This window comes from Acanthamoeba castellanii (genome assembly GCF_000313135.1).
Source record: "Acanthamoeba castellanii str. Neff unplaced genomic scaffold scf7180000084777, whole genome shotgun sequence".
Lineage (NCBI taxonomy): Eukaryota > Discosea > Longamoebia > Acanthamoebidae > Acanthamoeba > Acanthamoeba castellanii.
In genome coordinates this window covers 918,946-937,596 of record NW_004457712.1, presented here as the reverse complement: position 1 = coordinate 937,596, position 18,651 = coordinate 918,946, and the positions used below count along the sequence as shown (strand labels likewise).

Below are 18,651 nucleotides of genomic sequence, written 5' to 3'. Positions count from 1 at the left end.
TTGTGGCCGGCAACGTGACCATCGAGAGGGGGGGGAAGGGAGGCACCATGGCCTGCGCCGACCCGGCCGATACCGGCGCACCATTAATGGTGTGGGCGGCGCCGGCACGCTCCAGATCGCGAAGGACTGTCTCGCAACACGTGGCCGGGCACAGAAAATGGCGCCAAAAAAAAATAAAGAAAACTGTTATTATGGGTGTCGGCAGCAAATGGAACGCGAATGGAATGTGTGGGCGGAGGAGCCGGGGAGTGGAATGTGGAGGGAAAACGGGCGAATGGCTGGCTACACCCGCGTGGGTGCACTCACCAGACCCGCGCGCGCGAGGGGTAGGGGCACACTTGGCGCTGCACTTGGCCAGCCACAAGAGAGAGCTCTAACACAACCGGTTATGGCGGCGGCGGCGATGGGTGGCGGAGGCGGCGGTTATGGATGGAGGCGGCGGCGATGGGTGGCGGTGGCGGCGGTTATGGGTGGAGGCGGTGGCGGCGGTTATGGGTGGTGGCGGCGGTTATGGATGGAGGCGGTGGCGGCGGCGATGGGTGGCGGTGGCGGCGGTTATGGGTGGTGGCGGCGGCGGTTATGGGTGGTGGCGGCGGTTATGGATGGCGGCGGTGGCGGCGGCGATGGGTGGCGGTGGCGGCGGTTATGGGTGGAGGCGGTGGCGGCGGTTATGGGTGGTGGTGGCGGCGGTGATGGGTGGCGGTGGCGGTTATGGGTGGAGGCGGTGGCGGCGGTTATGGGTGGTGGTGGCGGCGGTGATGGGTGGCGGCGGCGGCGGTTATGGGTGGCGGCGGCGGTGATGGGTGGCGGCGGCGGCGGTGATGGGTGGCGGCGGCGGTTATGGATGGCGGCGGCGGTGGCGGCGGTTATGGGTGGAGGCGGCGGTGGGTGGCGGTTATGGGTGGCACGCGCACAGGAAGGCGTGGGCGTGCTCGGTGTGCTGGGCGTCGACCCGGAAGAGGTGGTCGCGGTAGGGGACCGGACCCAGGCACCCACCTCCTCCTCTGTCGTGCGTGTGGTGTGGCGTGGTGTGGTGTGTCGTGCGTGTGTGTGTCATGCAACACTCTTTTTCGTACCCTTGTGTCGTGTGGTGGTGTACACCGCACAGCAGCCTGGGGAGCGCGGTGACGAAGAGGAAGAGGAGCTGGGCCAGCCATGTCTCTCAAGCATGCCTGTACGTTGGCGCTTCTCTTCTCTTTCTCTCTGATTTTCTTTTCTTACTTGCACACGCTCAACACTCTGCTGGAAAAGCCGCCAGAGGACGCGTCACCAACGCACGCACACACAACTCACGCTCTGCCACGACGCTGACTTCATGGACGTGTGTGATATTAGAGTCTCCACTTGATACATCGTCGTTGCGCCAAAGGAAGACCGGGTGGTACCACCAGGCGCTGAAGCTGGGGAGAAGAGGTGCAGGCGGTACATGCTCCAGTAGTGCTTCGCCAACGGGCAGGAGGAGGAGGGCTTCTTCCCCCCACTCGCACATGCACATGCACACACGCACACACGAGAAAGGCTCACTCTTTTGGTGCCTCCTCGCAGAAAAGCAGCAGTTCCACTTCCGGCTGCTCGAGCGGAAGCGGGCACAGGAGCACCAGAGGACCGAAGTCAACGCCGTCCTCTTCAGGAACGGCAAGTTCGGGTACGTCCGTCGGGAGAGATCCTGTGTCGCATGCGATGATCGCGCAGCTCATCACCGCACTTCTCTCTTTTCACCATGATGACTAGTCGTCCACAAGCCACGAAGGGAAGAAGGCCAAGAAGAAGCGGACGCTGGTGCCCGAGGTCCTCGGATGGCGGCCCTCACGCGCGAGCGATGTGGCCGGCCGCTGCGTCGCTCCTCCGACGCACCTGCTTTTTTCGTTCTTTCTTTTTTTATTTTTATTATCTCCTTCTTTTCTCTTTCCTTCTTTTCTCTTTTATTTCCTTTTTCTCTTTGTGTTCCCTTCTTTTCTCTTTTTATTTCTGGTGGGTTTGCGACAGGCCTGAGTACCTTTAGGATCTTGGCCTTGTTCGTTCGCTTCTTCTGGAAGAGAAGAAGAAGAAGAAGGGAGCGAACTGAACGTTGAGAGATAGTAGGGGGCTCTCAGACCAGGCCGAGGCGGCCCGTTCGGTACACCGCCGCCCCTGGTCTGAGAGACGTGTGGCGTACGGGCCAGCAGTGCCAACGGGTGCGTGTTCCCAAGGGGAAGCAGTTCTATAAATAATTTATAAATAAACAGCGGAAATAAACAAAGGAAAAATAAGGAGGCATACCACCAAAAAAAGAATGGAGTTGGAGACGACAGGGGGCGATCGCAGTTCCGAGGTGTGGGAGAAGGCGGGCATACCTGACGACTTGCGCCCTCTCAATCCAGAGCTCATCAGCCAGGGCGCTGAGGCTGTACGCCCTCTCCAACTGCAAATCGATTTCATCTTTTTTATTCTGTTAATTTATTCATCTTGCGCGATCTGGTGCCGTGCAGCGAGTGTACCAGGCCACCTTCCTGGGGCGGCCAACGATCGTCAAGGAGCGGTTCACCAAAGCCTACCGCCTGCCTGAGCTCGACGTCAAGCTCAACCAGTCCCGCATCACGCAGGTGCGCCCACCGACGACAACGCGTGTGCGTGTGCGGTGGTGCGGCAACTGAACGTGTGTGCGTGTGCGGTGGTGCGTGTGCGGTGGAGCAGGAGGCGCGATGCCTGGTAAAGGGACGGGCGGCCGGGGTGTGCACGCCAGCGGTCTTTTTCGTGGACCACCCGACCAAGCGGCTCTACATCGAGCACATCGAGGGCCAGGCCGTCAAGCACTTCCTCTTCGCCCGCGGCACCCAAAGCCCCGGTACTTACTTACTTCACTCTCGCACGTGCGCACACGACACACGGCACACGGCACACGACACGACACACTACACAGAGCCTCGCTCGCGCGAACAGAAGCTGATGTTGTGTGCACTTAAACAAACAGAGGCGCTGGAGCTCGGAGCGCAGATCGGGCAGGCGCTGGGCCGCCTCCACAATGCGGGGGTCATCCACGGCGATCTCACCACCTCCAACATGATGATCAAGGAGGACGGTTCCCTCGTACGACCACACGACCAACGACACATTGACATGGGCTGCTTTTTATTCATGTGTGTTGTGTCGTATGTGTGCGTGTCGTGCGGTTCCATGGTGGTATGTACATGCAGGTAATGATAGACTTTGGGCTGAGCTACATCACCCGTAACCACGTGGAGGACGCTGCGGTCGACCTCTACGTGCTCGAGCGCGCCTTCACCTCGACCCACCCCTCCTCTCAGGAGCTGGTACGCATCCAAGACCCACGAACTCGCCACGGGCGATTCGTTTTCCAGCGTCTGCACACACACTTCCACCGCGCACCACACACGGACACGACGCACGCACCTGACGCGGTGCCAATAATCAATCATAGTTCGCGTGCATCATCGAGGAGTACCGCAAGAGCGCCAACAAGTCCAAGACCGTGCTCCCACGACTTGAAGAAGGTGCGGATACCCTGTTTGCTAACCGAGCTATCGCCATCACCACATTTGTCCCCCGCTGGCACACTCGCTTCTCTCTCTTTTTCTCACGCTCACCACCATCACCACCATCATCGACCACGCAGTGCGATTGCGCGGCCGCAAGAAGATCGCCTTCGGCTAAGACGTCACACACCCCAACGCCTCTTGGTGCAGCAAGTCCCCCTACCAACGGTAATAAATAGCTGGGGCTGTATTGGCCGCTCCGAGCGAGGAATGTGGGCGAACAAGTGGTGGTGATGATGATGGTGGGAGAGAGGGGCGTAGGAGAGCGACTTCAGAAGTGTACGGTGCTGCGGATGGCCTCGAGGTTCTTGAGCTTGTCGGGCACATAGAACTTCTCGAAGACGAGCGGGAACGGCGTGTCGTAGCCGCAGATGCGGCGGATGGGCGACTCGAGGTGCAGGAAGCACCGCTCCTGGATCGTCGAACAGATCTCGCCGGCGAAGCCGCCGGTCTTGGGCGCCTCGTGCGACACCACCAGCCGGCCCGTCTTCTTCACCGACGCCTCCACCTGCACACGCCTCACGATCGTGAGTCGACAACACAAACAACGAAAGCGAAAACGAAACGCAGGGGGGGGGCAATTACAGTGTCGACGTCCCAGGGGGCGAGGGTGCGGAGATCGATGAGCTCGCACGAGATGCCCTCCTTCTCGGCCAGGCCGCAGGCGTCGGTGAGCACGTGCAGCTGCGAGCCCCAGCCGACCACGGTCACGTCGGAGCCCTCCTTCACGATGCGGGCCTTGCCCAGGGGCAGCTCGTAGTCGCCGAGCGGGACGTCCTCCACGGCCGACCGGTACAGGATCTTGGGCTCGAGGAAGATGACCGGGTTGGGGTCGCGGATGCTGCTCAGCAGCAGACCCTTGGCCTCCTTGGGCGTGCTGGGCATCACCACCTGCGTGTGCGACACGCACACAACACACGACACACAAGACACGCACGACACACGAACGCGTTGGTGGGTGGTGTGTCATTTGACGTTGGAATGTGAGGAAGTTGGGCACCTTGAGGCCGGGCGTGTGGCAGAAGTAGGCCTCGGGCGACTGGGAGTGGTAGTGGCCGCCATGACCGACGGCACCGCACGGCGTGCGGACGGTGAGACCCGCCACGTCGAACTGGCCGCCCGATCGGTACCGGTATTTGGCCGCCTCGTTCACCAGCTGCACACACACGCACACACCGCACACCTCTGTTATTAAATTGTCACCGCACGCACACACGACACGACACACACCGCACGACACGCGCGACCGCACACCGCACGTGCCTGATCAAAGGCGGGGAAAATGTAGTCCGCGAACTGCATCTCGGCGATGGGGGTGGCGCCGACGGCGGCCATGCCGATGGCGAAGCCGGCGATGCCCTGCTCGCTGAGGGGCGTGTTGAAGACGCGGCTGTTGCCGTACTTCTCGCGCAGGTTGATGGTGCACCGGAACACGCCGCCAAAGGCCACGTCCTCGCCGAAGATGACGGCCTTGGGGTCGGCGCCGAGGGCGATGTCCAGCGCGTTGTTGACGGCTGTGAAGAAGTTCATGCGCGCCACCTCGCCTTCGCCCTGCGGCTGCTGCTGATGGGTTGATGATGACCCACCATGCGCGGTCGCGGCAGCGTGGGCCGGGGAGACGTGGAACGCACGCGCCTTTGAAGACGGACAATTGCCAGAGTGATTAAAAGTAGAGTAGAGTAAAGTAATCAGAGAAATTGATTGAACGACGTAGCGGGAAAATGCGACAACATATCAAACATAAAAGAAGAAATTGGGACAAATGCGAACAAGCGAGATCTTGCTTGAATGGAAGCAATACGGGGGGGGGGGCGTACGGATGGCTGAAGGAGCGAACGGGCCGGGGAGGCTCCGGACACAGAGCCACCAACCAGTCGGTGTGCCGTAGCAGAACTGCCAATGCTCGCGCTAATTCGCTTCTTCATCGTGTGCTGTACGGCGGGGACAGTGCGGGATAACCCGGGATCGCCGAGAATGGGCGGAATATTTCAAATGTCTTTGCATGCCTTGCGCGCCCGAGTGTAGAATTCTCTCTTATCGCCGCATGCCTAGCGTGTCCGGGTGTAGAATTCTTTTTCCGCACCGCATGCCTTGCGCGCCCGAGTGTAGAATTCTTTCTTATCGCCGCATGCCTAGCGTGCCCGAGTGTAGAATTCTTTCTTTTCGCCGCATGCCTTGCGCGCCCGAGTGTAGAATTCTTTCTTCACTCCAGCATGCCTTGCGTGCCCGAGCGTAGAATTCTGTTTCACTCCAGCATGCCTTGCGTGCCCGAGCGTAGAATTCTTCGCTTTTTTTCGTCCGGCAAAACGGCCAAACACCGCTCGATCTCCATCTCAATTCTTGTCTGCTTGTTGAGGAGAGATCATCATGGCGCTCGCTTTCGACGAATTTGGCCGTCCCTTCATCATCCTGCGGGATCAGGGGGAGCAGGAGAGGATCACCGGTCTTGCGGCCCTCAAGGTGCGTTAAATGTTTGTCGCATTATTGCTCTTCTTTACCTTGCCTCCTATTACTTCGCATCCATTAATTTTCGACGTTTTTGGTCGATTGCAGTCACACGTCGTGGCCGCCAAGGCAGTGGCCAATGCCATGAAGACATCCCTCGGTCCTAAGGGCATGGACAAGATGCTTGTCAGCCCCGATGGTGATGTAACGGTGACCAATGATGGTGCCACGATTCTGGACAACATGGTGCGCTTTTGCTCAATTTTCGCTACATTTCGTTCCTCCATATGATGAAGGCTGAATTCTTTTCATTGCCAAGGACGTGGAGAACCAAGTCGCGAAGCTGCTCGTCCAGCTCTCGAAGTCGCAGGACGAAGAGATTGGCGACGGCACTACCGGCGTCGTGGTGTTGGCTGGTGCTCTGCTCGAGCACGCTGAGTCTCTGCTCGATCGCGGCATTCACCCCATCCGTATCGCCGATGGTTACGAGATGGCTGCCAGCATCGCTGTCGATCACTTGAAGGCCATTTCCGACGTGATCGAGTGGGGTCCTGACAACATTGAGCCTCTCATCAACACCGCCATGACCTGCCTTGGCTCCAAGATGTACGCCTCTCCCTTCTCCAATTTTTCGCCTGTGTCGATTCTTCGGATTGCGATCGATGATCGTCATTCTTGGCACTTCCTCTTTTTCGTGCCTCTCTATGGCTAACTTCAAACGACTGCAGTGTGAGCCGGTGCCACAGGCAGATGGCTGAGATTGCCGTCAAGGCCATCCTCGCTGTTGCCGATCTCGAGAGGAAGGACGTCAATCTCGACCTCATCAAGATTGAGACCAAGGTGGGCGGCAGGCTCGAAGACACGCAGCTCATCAACGGTATCGTCCTCGACAAGGAGTTCGCACACCCTCAGACGCCCAAGGAGCTGAAGGACGTCAAGATGGCCATCCTCACCTGCCCGTTCGAACCCCCGAAGCCCAAGACCAAGCACAAGGTTGACGTCAAGTCCGTGGAGGACTACAACAAGCTCGCCGAGCAGGAGCAGGCGTACTTCCGCGACATGGTCAAGAAGATCAAGGACTCTGGCGCTACCCTCGCCATCTGCCAGTGGGGCTTCGACGACGAGGCCAACCACCTTCTCCTCCAAAACGAACTCCCCGCTGTCCGTTGGGTCGGTGGTGTCGAGCTCGAGGTGCGTTTTAACTCCCTCTTCGGGCTGCTGTACGCAGGGATCCCAGCGGCCACTGACATTCGGGTTTCTGCTGCGCAGTTGATCGCCATCGCCACCGGTGGCCGCATCATTCCCCGGTTCTCGGAGATCACACCGGAGAAGCTCGGTAAGGCGGGCGTGGTGCGTGAGATTAGCTTCGGCACGACCAAGGACAGGATGCTTGTCATCGAGGAGTGCTCCAACTCGCGCGCTGTTACCATTTTTATTCGTGGCAGCAACAAGATGGTAAGCCCCCCCCCCTCCCCCACCACGCATCTCTCGTCCGTTCGTATCGCTGTTTGTTAGCTCTCGCCCTCGTCTCCGTTGCATCTCACGAGTGTCATCACAACACGTGTTGTGCAGATTTTGGAGGAGGCCAAGAGGAGTCTTCACGACGCCCTGTGCGTCACGCGAAACCTCATCCGGGACAACAGAGTGGTGTACGGTGGTGGCTCGCCAGAGATCGCTTGCTCGCTCGCCGTGTCGGAGGCCGCCGACAAGGTGGCGTCCCTCGAACAGTACGCCATGAGGGCCTTTGCCGACGCCCTCGAGGCCACGCCCCTCGCCCTCGCCGAGAACAGCGGCTACCAGGCTCAGGAGACCCTCGCCACTGTCAAGGCCAAGCAGGTCACCGAGAAGAACCACCGCCTCGGCATCGACGCCGCCAACAAGGGCACTTGGGGTACATCACCACACCACCCTTTCTGCTGTTTACCTCCACGTCGTCATGAAACGGAGAGCTGACCTTGAACCAAAAACTCTTCTTTCTGGATTTTCTACAGACATGAAGGAGCAGAACGTGCACGACCCGCTGATCTCGAAGCAGCAGCAGTTCCTCTTGGCCACGCAGGTCGTGAAGATGATCCTCAAGATCGACGACGTCATCAAGAAGGGCGGCCAGGAGTGAGTGGACCTCTGCTGGGCGCCGGAGGAGAGGAGACCTCCGAACCAAGAAGAAATGCGAAGAAAATGCTCGAATTGTTTAAATGCCTCAAACACAATGAAATTTCATTTCTCCGCAAATGACCCTCCCTTCCCGCTTTTTGTGCGGTCTCGCGCTTTGATTTCCTTCTTTTCTTCCTTCTCCTCCCGCATCGTCATCCCCTGACCAACGATGGAAGCCGCCCAGGTACTTCCGCCCTGCCTCTCGCTGTGTGGCCTCGTGATTCGTGGGGTCGGTGGTTGGTGGTGCTAAGACATGAGAGGGCTTAACAAGATCACCGTGATCGTAGCCATCCATCTGCCCATTTCTCACCGCATTGCGCCCCATTTCTACATGCACAGACCGAAAGAGCTTTCCAGAAGCAGCCTACCGTCTACGTCGGTAAGGCCCGCGTGCTCGGCACCAAGGCCGGCAAGGGCAAGGGTGTCCGTTTCACCAAGAACATCGGTCTTGGCTTCAAGACCCCCAAGGAGGCCATCGAGGGCAAGTACATCGACAAGAAGTGCCCCTTCACCGGTAACGTCAGCATCCGTGGTCGTATCCTCAGGGGCGTCGTCGTCTCCACGAAGATGAAGAGGACCATCATCGTGCGTCGTGACTACCTCCACTACGTGCCCAAGTACAACCGTTTCGAGAAGAGGCACAAGAACATCCCCGCCCACTGCTCGCCCGCCTTCACTCTTAAGGAGGGTGACGTCGTCACTGTCGGCCAGTGCAGGTACCGTGCTGCTCAATATCTTTAGCTGGTTTTGCAATCATATGTCTCACCAATTCGCGTTTGTGCCTCCAGGCCTCTTTCCAAGACCATCCGTTTCAACGTGATCGCCCACCAGCCCCAGAACATCCAGGGTCTCCAGAAGAAGAAGACCTTCCGTATCTTCTAAATTGGTGATGACAGTTCTCTCTTGACGCGGCAAAACCTCGGCGAAGGGCATGCACAAATAAAAATAAACTACAAAAAACATCATACCCCCCCATCCACCATCAACATTTCTAAGCCATTCAAGACAAAGGAGCACCTGCAAAAGACGATCATCAATCATTTTTTTGGCCGAGGCCTTATGTGGAATTGGGAGAGCTCTACCCACAACGTGACAAAAGTGCACCGACAACAGGTGAATACTTCGCATTTCGGGGAGTTTATCGGCCAAAACGAGAGAAGCTCGGCCTGTAGAAGCGGAGTGGGCGCATACGACAACAAACTCGTGTCTGCTCTCTTGGAGACCAGTACTACTGCTGTGTGCAAGGTCGGCACTTCTGGGGGCTGGAGGCAATAGACCAGAGGACAGAGGAACGCGGTGTGCAGGCCAGTTCTTCTTTCTCTCTTTCCTTCTTTCCAGCAACACGCAACCACGGCAACACAGGATTTGATCCTCCCATCGAGTTTCAGTCTCTGCTCCCGCGAACTGAACCTGGCGAGATTGAATCTCTGTCCTCTTAGGCCTTCTGCCAGACGACCTTTTTTTCGAATCCAAATCTGATTTGAAAGATGGGAGGCGCCTCATCATCTCCATCTGATGGCGAGGACTACGAGCGCGAGGCCACCTGCTGCGGCTTCTCCATGCACACACAGGTGCCTACCGACACCCCCTTCTGCAGTCCTGCACACCAATATCACTTATTTTATTTATATTTTTATTCTATTTGGCCAACAAATGATATTTTACCCTTTATTATAATTATTTATAAAAGTGATTATAAATTCAGGGAGGGTCGGTCGAGTACCTGGGCGGCCGGCCGCAGACTGGAGTCGGCCGGGGCCGCGGAAGGCCCCTGGGCGCCGCACCCGGCGACGCCGGCCGCGGGCGCGGACGAGGCCGAGGTCGAGGTCGCGGCGGCCAGCACCCCGACGAACGCCAGCCGCTGCTCGGCGTGCCTCCCACCACCGCCGCAGCCGCAGCCGCAGCCGCTGCCCGCGGCGGCCCGTCTCGCTCCCTCTCCGCCACTCCACTCCACTCTCCGCGCGGCCACCCACACCAACCGCCGCAACAACAACATGACCAACAACATGACCAACACCATCACCATCAACATCAACACGCGATGGCGCATTCCATGACGCTGCCGATGCGTGCCAGCTACGGCGCCGTGGTGGGGAATGATGAGCATTCCGCGCAGCCTCAGCATCACTGGTACGACGACATTCCGACCGAGGAGCTGGTGCTCGACGCGGAGGAGTGGGCGCTACTGGGCCGACAGCAGCCGCAGCAGCAGCAGCAGCACCACCAGCAGCAGGCGCGGCATCAGAGGAAGAAGAGCGTGCCGTTGGCCATGTCCATGTCGCGCGAGCTCCCGGTGTCGCCGCGCCAGAGATCGCCCCGATCGCGGTCGCCCCGCGGCTCTCGCCCCAGCTCACCCGCTCCTCAGCACCAGCACCAGCAGCCGCCGCCTCAGCCTCACCACGACCGACCGCACGACTTTCGCCCCGTGGGCGAACTCTTTCACCACCCGCAGCCGCACTCGCACCAGCCGCACCCACACCAGTCGCACCCACACCAGCTGCATGAGCAGCAGCGCTACGGGCAGCCGCATGGGCACCACCCGCCGCCGCCGCCGCAGCAGCAGCACTACTACGACGGGCCGCCCGCGATCCGGGGTCGCGTGGTGTCGGACGAGGTCCCGGCGACGGAGGAGATGGAGGACTCGACGGAACCCGAGGAGGAGGCCGACCCCCGGCACAGCGCGGCCGAGAGCGAGGACTCGAGCAGCGACGCCGGCGGCGCGGGCCGGCATGTGGTCGACGATGTCGGCAGTGATCGCGAGCGCCACCGTGTTGTTGTCGACAACAAGATGAAGGAGGCGGTGGTCGAGGAGCAGGAGGAGCAGGAGGCCGACGACAAGCTGGTCACGCTCGACGAAGTCGCGGCCGCCAGCGACGAACTGACCCACAAGACGAAGAATGCCGAGAATGCGGAGAAGGTGGCGCCCTGGGACGGGAAAAAGGCCTCGGCGGACGACAAGGAGGAAGCGATGAAGCGGCTGGCCTGGGAACAGGGCCAAAAGACGTCGCAGGACGATCGGCGCAACGAGGTGGTCCACGTCTACCACGTCACCGACGCGATCATCGGGGTCGACGCCAACGAAGAAGCAGAACAGCCGCCGCCGCCGCCGCAGCATCAGCGCGAGAAAGAGGAGAAGAAGGAAGTGGAGAGGGTGCGTATGGCGGCGGAAGAGGAGCGGCGCCACCGGACCGATGAGCGCGCGTCCAAGCGGAGCGAAGACGAACGCAGCAGCGAATTCCCGGCCGTTCCACAGCAACACCACCACCAGCATTCCTCCGGGTATCTCACATTCCTTGCGTGTACCCAAGAGTTCTTTTTTGCTGACGTGTGCGCACTTGTCGACAACAGTGAACCGGAGAGCCACGACCATGGCCGTCCCCGCGGTCACGGCCACGGCCATGGCCACCACGGCCACGGCCACGGCGACGGCCATCGGGCCGAGGCTCATGGGAAGGAGAGCGAGGAGGAGGAGAGGCGGCGTCAACAGCGCGAGGAGGGGGAGGAGCGGGAGAAGCAGCGGCAGCGGGAGCGCGAGGCGAGGGAGCAGCGGAAGCGGGAGAGGGCCGAGCGCGAGGCGAGGGAGCAGCAGGAGCGCGAAGAGCGCGAACGCAGGGAATTGGAGGAACGCGAGCGACAGCTCGCACTCGAGCGGGAGCGGAGGGAGAGGGAGGAGCGTGAGCGGAGAGAAAGAGAGGAAAGAGCGAAGAGGGAGAGGGAGGAGAAAGAACGAAGAGAGGAGAAAGAGCGAAGTGAAAGGGAGGAGCGGGAACGGAGGGAGAGAGAGGAAAGGGCGAAAAGGGAGCGGGAGGAGAAAGAGCGAAGGGAGAGGGAGGAGGCTGAGGAGCGGGCGCGGAGGGAGCGGGAAGAGCGCGAACGACGCGAAAAAGAGCGAAGGGAAAGCGAGGAGCAGGAGAAGCGAAGGCGACAACAGCTGCAGCAGGACGAAGACGCGAGGCGACACCTGGAGCGCATGCGCCAGCTGCGCGCGTTCGAAAGCGAAGTGGTGGACGTGTCCTCGCTCGACACCGACCTCGAGACCGACACCGACACCGACATGGACAGCGACTCGTCCTCTTCCTCCTCCGATTCCGACGACGACGACGATGAGACCGAGGCCGGGTCCGACTTCGAGAGCGACCAAACCATCAATGGTGGCTCGACACGGCATCACCATCACCACGACGGTGGCAAGCATGCACGGAATGCGGCCAGCGCCGGCGCGCTGCATTCCAACGGCGGCGGCCAGTTGGCGGGCCGCAGCAAGGCCGGCGTGCAGGTGGTATTCGAAGAGTGGAGGGAGCAGCAGGCGTCCGAAGAGGAATTGGCGCGAAAACGGCGAGCCGAGGAGGAGGAGAGGGAGCGGGAGAAGCGCGAGCGCGAGGAACGCGAGCGGGAGGAGGTCGAGCGCGCGCAGCGCGAGTTCGACGAGGCCCGCAAGAAGCGGGCGCTGAGCGAGTCCCGCCGGCCCGTGTCGCGGCGTACGAGCGACCCTACACGCTGGCAGCACGGCAAGATCGTGACCGCCCAGTGCGCCATCCGCCGATGGCTCGCCCGCAAGCAGCTCCAGCGTCTCCGTGCGTGGTCCCTCTCAATTGCGAGGAATGTGGGTTATATGAGGAATGTCGAGACTGGAATGTGGCTTGACCCCCTCCCTTTGGCTGTTGTGGTCGTTCGCAGGTCTGCAGAGCGTGAAGCGGAGGCAGGTGGTCAACGAGATGCTCACCACCGAGCAGTCCTACGTCGACGTCCTCCTCCTTCTCGAGCAGGTAACTGGGCACATTCTGTAGACCAACCAAGGATGCACGACTGACGCGTCTTGTCGTGTCGTTGGTCGTTGGTCGTGTCGTGTCGCTGGTCGTGTCTCTGGTCGTGTCGTGTGGCGAGTAGTTCCGGGACGGGCTGTTGGTGGCGAAGGACGGCGACAAGGACCTCATCCCGCACGAGGAGGTGCAGGTGATCTTCAACGACGTCGACGTGCTGGTGACCACCAACACGGCCCTCCTCAAGCAGCTCGAGCCCCTCCTCGCCACCTGGCACCCCTACACCTCCCTCGTCGGCGCCGTCTTCCTCAACATGGTATGCACCCCGCCACCATCGCCTCATGTGTCTACACATTCCTCTCATGCCAACGTTTATATGCGCATGTCGTGTGGGTCGTGTCGTGCGTTATCAGAGTGATTCGCTGCGATCGTACACGGGCTACGTGAACGGCTACGACAAGGCTCTGCGCACGCTGCGCGAGCTGACCAACCAGAGCAACGCCTTCAGGCTCCACATTCAGGTGAACCCGCGTTGCCAGTCAGCACCGCCACTACCAGTCATATGCATGGCGAGGCGCAGAGGCTCACTCACACTCTTGTAATCGTTGTGCGTGCCTGCGTGCGTGCAGCGTGTGGAAAAGGAAAAGTCGACGCGCGACAAGATTGTCGACCTGCCATCTCTCCTCATCGTACGCCTGCCCCCAACACACACACACACGTGTCGTCCGCGGCCATTGACGTGTGTCGTGTGTCGTCGTGTCGTGTGCCCAACAACAGAGCCCGGTGCAGCGAATTCCGCGCTACGAGCTGCTGTTGCGGGATCTCCTCAAGATCACCCCGCCCGACCACCCCGACCACGACAACATCCAGGCTGCCCTCGACAAGGTCAAGGTGATTGCGAGCTACATCAACGAGAGCAAGCGGGTGGCGGACCGGGCCGAGCGCATGCACGAGCTCACCACCAACGTCTACGACCGCTCGCGTCGCACGCCCTTCTCCGGCAAGACCACCGTCGTACGCCCACCCCACCCCCTTTCCCCACTGGTTCGATTTACGCCAACACGCACGACACGCACGACACACACTACACACACAGAAAAACTTGATCCAGCCGGGGCGAGAGCTGATCAAGGAGGGAACGCTGGCGCGAGTCAAGTCGAAGCGGAACGAGAAGGACTTCTACCTGTTCCTCTTCAACGACATCCTGCTCGTGACGACGGCCAAGGAGAAAAAGAAGAAGCGGGGCAACACCAGCATGAACCGGTCCTTCAAGCACAGCCAGGAGGTGAGCCTCGACGGCGTCTCCATCATGACCCTCACCGACGAGCGCGCCGACGTCTACACCATCATCATGCGGTACTTGCCACCACTCACCACAGCCACCTTAAAATCATGTCACTACCACGTCCGCCACCACCTTAACCGCCGTTAAATGCCAGGCTGCCCACGGGCAAGAAGATGCTGTGGCGAGCGCGGTCGCGTATGGAGCGGGACTCGTGGGTGCAGGAGATGCAGAAGCTCATCCGCGAGCGCCAGGAGTCGCAGCAGCAGCGCCTCCTGGCCGTGCCGGGCCTGGCCGGCAGCAGCGGCGCCGTTTCGCCCCGCGGTGTCGGTGGTGCGCCGTCGCCCCGAGCCCCAGCCCCGTCGCCCCGAGGGACCATGGGCAGCGCGAGCAACAGTGGCTCGTTCAGCACCACGGCGCTCTCGCCCCGGGGCGGCCAACCGGCGTCGCCCCTGCCGTCGGGCGCTCTGGGCTCGTCGCCATCGGCTTCGTCGTCTTCCCCTGTCATCGGCCTGGGCTCGTCGCCGTCGGCGTCGTTGGGCTCGGGCGCCTCGTCGGCCGAAGATAGAGAGCAGCGGGAGAACAGCGGCGGGTTCAAGAGCATCCCGCTCAACCCGTTCGCCTGGAACCGACGGGCGTGAGTGTCTCATCGCCATGGCCTCGCCCCTCTCCACCACCCTGTAATGAATGAAAGTAAACTATTTATTGTGTTGCTACGCTCTTCTCCTACCCTTTTCCTCCTTGTTGTCAATCTCTCTTCATCTTTGATTTGAAAAAATACATCTGCAACCCAAACCTCGTAAACATGTGGGCACCAAATTTGGATGAGGCGGGGAGGAGGGACGCGGCAACTCAGCTCGATTTCTCGCAACTCCCCAATGAGGTGCTCAATCAAATCTACATCTTTCATCGAAGATCAGCTCCAAAATCCATCTCTCATTGGAGCAGGTGGCAGAGCACGTGCTGAGCTACTTGGGCGTGGCCGACCTCTACGAGGGCGCGCTCGTGTGCCGCCAGTGGTGGGCCATTATCGCAGCCCTCCCCGCCTGGACTGGTGCCCCAATGACATATTCGCCTTTCGCACGGCGCCGTTCGACTGATGGTGGGCGACAGAAGCCGCGCAGCAGTCTCTGGGCGGCAGGAGGGTGCCGAGGCGCCTGGCCACCACTCAACAAATGTGCGCTATGATCTACTCAACAATGACGCAATGTTGTTGTGGTTGGACCAACATTGTCGGTCGCACACTCACCACTACACACACCGCACACACACGCGCGCTCATAGATACAAGATCGTGATGGTGGGTCCGGGCGGCGGTGGACGCAATGCGTTCGTGCAGTACTTCGCCTCTGGCCACTTTTTGACCGCTGTACCTCGCCCCGGCATGGTCGATTGATGCGCACAGCCTGCTGCGTTGATTGACCGGCCGACCCCTCATTTCTTGGTCGTTGTTGTTGCTTGCTTGCTTGCTTGTTTGCTTGACTGCTGCGCCCTGGCTTCTTCTCTCAAGTATGATCCCGTGGTTGAAGAGAGGTCAGCGCACAATCCACCACCACACCACAGCGCACACGCACACTCACGACCGCACACTCACGACCGCACACGCACGCATGCACACATGTTCGAGCGGACTTAATTATGTCTGACCTGCTCAGACTTTCATTCTTTTCATTCAGTTACATGAAGGAGATCGAAGTCGACGGGGTGATGGCGACGCTCGAGATAACGGTCACCGCCGGCCAGGAGGAGTTCCAGGCGCTGCTGGAACCAGTCCTCCGCGGGTGTGACGTACGTCCGTTGAGCTCCTCCTGGTGACGTCGTCGCGTGGCGCGTGGCCCTAACACGACACATGCGACACGACACACGCGATACGACACACACGACACGACACGACAATGCAGGGAGTGCTGGCGCTGTATTCGGTCACGAATGAAGGCCATCTCGGCCAAGTGGAGGACTCGCTCAGGCTCGTGCGGCAGACCAAGGAGACCGACGACCGCGACGCGCCGCCGATCATCCTTCTGGGCAACAAGCTCGACCTCTCAACCGAGCGCGCCATCGTGCCGGCCCAGGGCAAGCAGCTGGCCGACCAGTTCGCCGTCTATTCGCGGTCAATCGCGAGCGACAACAAGACGGCGAAGCAGAAGAACAAGAACAAGAACAAGAAGACGACGACGATCAAGAACGACGACGGCCAGTGCTTCAGATTCGTGCGAAACTTCTTCGAGTGCTCGGTCAAGGAGAACTACGTGATCGACTACCACCCGCGCTTCTTCGCCACGGCCCACGATGCCACGAGGTGGTCGTCGGGCCACGGAGTGCAGCCGCCGGCCGAGGCGAAGGGCCTGTGGACGGTGCATCGGGACCAGATGACGGTCGTGTTCGAGGAGATGGTGCGCCAGATCGACGCGTGGCGCCACGCCAAGCAGCTCCGCCCAAGCAGCAGCGAAGGAGACGCCAAGGACAAGAAGTGCCTCGTCAGCTGACCATATCCTTATAAAATTCTAATAATTAATACAAGAATAACAAAAAAAAATGTAGTGATGTGGTGTAGCGTAGTTCCGTTGTTGCTTTCTTAATTCAGTTCGGTGTCCCAATTACTTGAGCTTGATGAACTTGTGTCGTGTGGGGCCGTTGAGCTTCTCGCGTCGGTCCATGTACTCGCCGTAGCTGCCCTCGAAGTAGACCACGCGGCCGTCGCCCTCGAAGGCGATGATGTCCGTGCACACGCGGTCCAGGAACCACCGGTCGTGGGTCACCACCACCGCGCAGCCGGCGAAGGCCTCGATCGCCTCCTCGAGGTTGCGCAGCACGTGCACGTCGAGATCGTTGGTGGGCTCGTCCATGAGCAGCAGGTTGCAGCCCCGCTTGAGCAGCTTGGCCAGGTGCACCCTGTTGCGCTCGCCGCCGCTCAGCACGTCAACCGTCTTCTCCTGCTGCTGATTCCAGAACCGGAACTGATGATGATGAAGAACGAAGAACGAAGACAAAGAACGAAAAACGAAGACGGTGGTGAGTGACGATTACGAAGAAGATGACGACTGTTGGGAGGGGAGGGGAGGGGGGATTAAGTACGGCGGCGACATATTGGCGGGTGTGGATGGTGTTATTGGGGGAGATCTCGATGTAGTCGTCGCCTTCGGAGATCTCTTCATAGATGGTGTTGCCCTCGGTCAGGTCCTGTCGGTGCTGCGTCACATAGCCCGGCACCACCTAGCGGCCAACACGCAGCAGCGATGAGTCGTGTCGTCGTGTTCGGTGTCGTGTGAGTACCATGCGTGCGTGTGCGTTTTGTGGTGCGTGTCATGCGTGCGTAAGCACCAGCAGCACACACGGCGTCACAACTGATGCGTGGGGGGGGGGGCATGTTACCGATTCACCGATCTTCAGGTCGCCCTCGAAGTCCTTATCCTCACCCGAGAGAATGTTGAGCAGGGTTGTCTTGCCCGCACCATTCGGCCCAATCACACCTGCGCGCATACGCCCAGGCTTGTTAAGCACCACACAGAAAAGAATAGCAAATGACAACGAAGCACGAAGCACGAAGCACGAAGCACGAAGCACGAAGCACGAAGCACGAAGCACGAAGCACGAAGAACAAGAATAGCCAAACTACAACGAAAAGGCGGTGTGCCGTACCGACGATGGCGCCGGGCTTGAGGGAGAAGCTGAAGTCATCGATCAGCACTCGGTCCTCTATCTGCTTCCGCAGACGCTCCGCCTCAGCCACAACTCGCCCTGCGGTTCCGTGTGAGCAACATGACACGACACACGCGCCACCGCACACGCACACACCGCACACGCGCGACGACAACACACGTGTTACCCAGGCGTGGTCCGGGCGGGATGAGGATGGTGCCGGGCTGGAAGGGCTTGACGCGGGCCTGCTCGAGCAGCTGCTCGTAGGCCTTCACGCGCGCCTTGTTCTTCGACTGGCGGGCCTTGGGCGTCTGCTGGATCCACTTGAGCTCCTGGTCGATCTGCTTCGAGAGCGCCACGTCCTTCTTCTGCTCGAGATCGATTCGCTTCTGGTGCTCCGTGAGCCACGTCGAGTAGTTGCCCTCGTACACGAAGCAGTCGCCTGCAACACAATACGGTCCACGTCAGCACATGTGTCGTGCGGTGTGCGCGTGTGTCGTGTCGTGTCGTGTCGTGTGTGCGGTGTTTTTTGTACCTCGGTCGATTTCGAGGATCCAGCCGGCCACATTGTCTAGGAAGTAGCGGTCGTGTGTAACGGCCTAGCAGCGGGTCAGAACCGAACTGTACGGAATGCGAAGAACGCAAGCCGGCCCCCCCCGGACGAGGTTTGTTCGTACCATGACGGTGCCCTTGTACTCGGAGAGGAAGCGCTCGAGCCACGCCACCGACTCGGCGTCCAAGTGGTTGGTGGGCTCGTCGAGCAGCAGCAGATCGGGCTCGGAGATCAGAAGCCTGCACAGCGCCACCCTGCGACGCTCGCCCTGCACCACCATTGCCA

The 18,651-nt window shown here is 60.1% G+C and overlaps 8 protein-coding genes across 8 annotated transcripts in view; 6 read left to right on the top strand and 2 right to left on the bottom strand.

Moving 5' to 3' along the window:
* Positions 1-514: 514 nt before the first annotated feature.
* ACA1_292930 (uncharacterized protein) lies at positions 515-1,992 on the top strand (the record flags this gene model as incomplete). Its single annotated transcript, XM_004368100.1, has 6 exons — positions 515-1,009; positions 1,112-1,174; positions 1,392-1,422; positions 1,546-1,645; positions 1,743-1,788; positions 1,987-1,992. 6 exons carry the CDS (start codon positions 515-517, stop codon positions 1,990-1,992), a joined length of 741 nt encoding a protein of 246 aa, XP_004368157.1.
* Positions 1,993-2,272: 280 nt separating this feature from the next.
* On the top strand, positions 2,273-3,651 carry ACA1_292920 (Serine/threonineprotein kinase bud32, putative; the record flags this gene model as incomplete). The annotated part of the gene is made up of 7 exons (XM_004368099.1): positions 2,273-2,386; positions 2,469-2,582; positions 2,674-2,824; positions 2,951-3,066; positions 3,174-3,290; positions 3,419-3,491; positions 3,614-3,651. The coding sequence occupies 7 exons, from the start codon at positions 2,273-2,275 to the stop codon at positions 3,649-3,651; spliced, it is 723 nt and encodes a 240-aa protein (XP_004368156.1).
* A 153-nt stretch (positions 3,652-3,804) lies between these two features.
* Positions 3,805-5,458, bottom strand: ACA1_292910 (branched-chain alpha-KETO ACID decarboxylase E1 beta subunit, putative; the record flags this gene model as incomplete). Its single annotated transcript, XM_004368098.1, has 5 exons — positions 3,805-4,041; positions 4,119-4,424; positions 4,534-4,689; positions 4,788-5,168; positions 5,351-5,458. 5 exons carry the CDS (start codon positions 5,456-5,458, stop codon positions 3,805-3,807), a joined length of 1,188 nt encoding a protein of 395 aa, XP_004368155.1.
* A 442-nt stretch (positions 5,459-5,900) lies between these two features.
* Positions 5,901-8,094, top strand: ACA1_292900 (Tcomplex protein 1, epsilon subunit; the record flags this gene model as incomplete). Its single annotated transcript, XM_004368097.1, has 7 exons — positions 5,901-5,993; positions 6,087-6,224; positions 6,298-6,584; positions 6,725-7,169; positions 7,248-7,433; positions 7,551-7,869; positions 7,970-8,094. 7 exons carry the CDS (start codon positions 5,901-5,903, stop codon positions 8,092-8,094), a joined length of 1,593 nt encoding a protein of 530 aa, XP_004368154.1.
* Positions 8,095-8,301: 207 nt separating this feature from the next.
* ACA1_292890 (ribosomal protein S17, putative) lies at positions 8,302-9,014 on the top strand (the record flags this gene model as incomplete). Its single annotated transcript, XM_004368096.1, has 3 exons — positions 8,302-8,316; positions 8,472-8,848; positions 8,921-9,014. The coding sequence occupies 3 exons, from the start codon at positions 8,302-8,304 to the stop codon at positions 9,012-9,014; spliced, it is 486 nt and encodes a 161-aa protein (XP_004368153.1).
* A 1,159-nt stretch (positions 9,015-10,173) lies between these two features.
* ACA1_292880 (RhoGEF domain containing protein) lies at positions 10,174-14,815 on the top strand (the record flags this gene model as incomplete). The annotated part of the gene is made up of 9 exons (XM_004368095.1): positions 10,174-11,411; positions 11,481-12,706; positions 12,810-12,898; positions 13,020-13,208; positions 13,306-13,413; positions 13,522-13,581; positions 13,670-13,906; positions 13,989-14,248; positions 14,332-14,815. 9 exons carry the CDS (start codon positions 10,174-10,176, stop codon positions 14,813-14,815), a joined length of 3,891 nt encoding a protein of 1,296 aa, XP_004368152.1.
* A 164-nt stretch (positions 14,816-14,979) lies between these two features.
* On the top strand, positions 14,980-16,660 carry ACA1_292870 (Ras subfamily protein; the record flags this gene model as incomplete). The annotated part of the gene is made up of 4 exons (XM_004368094.1): positions 14,980-15,057; positions 15,123-15,181; positions 15,851-15,962; positions 16,076-16,660. The coding sequence occupies 4 exons, from the start codon at positions 14,980-14,982 to the stop codon at positions 16,658-16,660; spliced, it is 834 nt and encodes a 277-aa protein (XP_004368151.1).
* A 111-nt stretch (positions 16,661-16,771) lies between these two features.
* ACA1_292860 (ABC transporter related, putative) overlaps positions 16,772-18,651 on the bottom strand; it is a gene marked incomplete at both ends in the record, with an annotated part of 2,963 nt that continues 1,083 nt past the window's right edge. The window contains 7 exons of the mRNA XM_004368093.1: positions 16,772-17,131; positions 17,250-17,387; positions 17,547-17,644; positions 17,814-17,912; positions 18,001-18,255; positions 18,349-18,412; positions 18,491-18,634. Of these exons, the coding sequence (XP_004368150.1) occupies positions 16,772-17,131; positions 17,250-17,387; positions 17,547-17,644; positions 17,814-17,912; positions 18,001-18,255; positions 18,349-18,412; positions 18,491-18,634 (1,158 nt within the window). The remainder of the gene's footprint in view (positions 17,132-17,249; positions 17,388-17,546; positions 17,645-17,813; positions 17,913-18,000; positions 18,256-18,348; positions 18,413-18,490; positions 18,635-18,651) is intronic.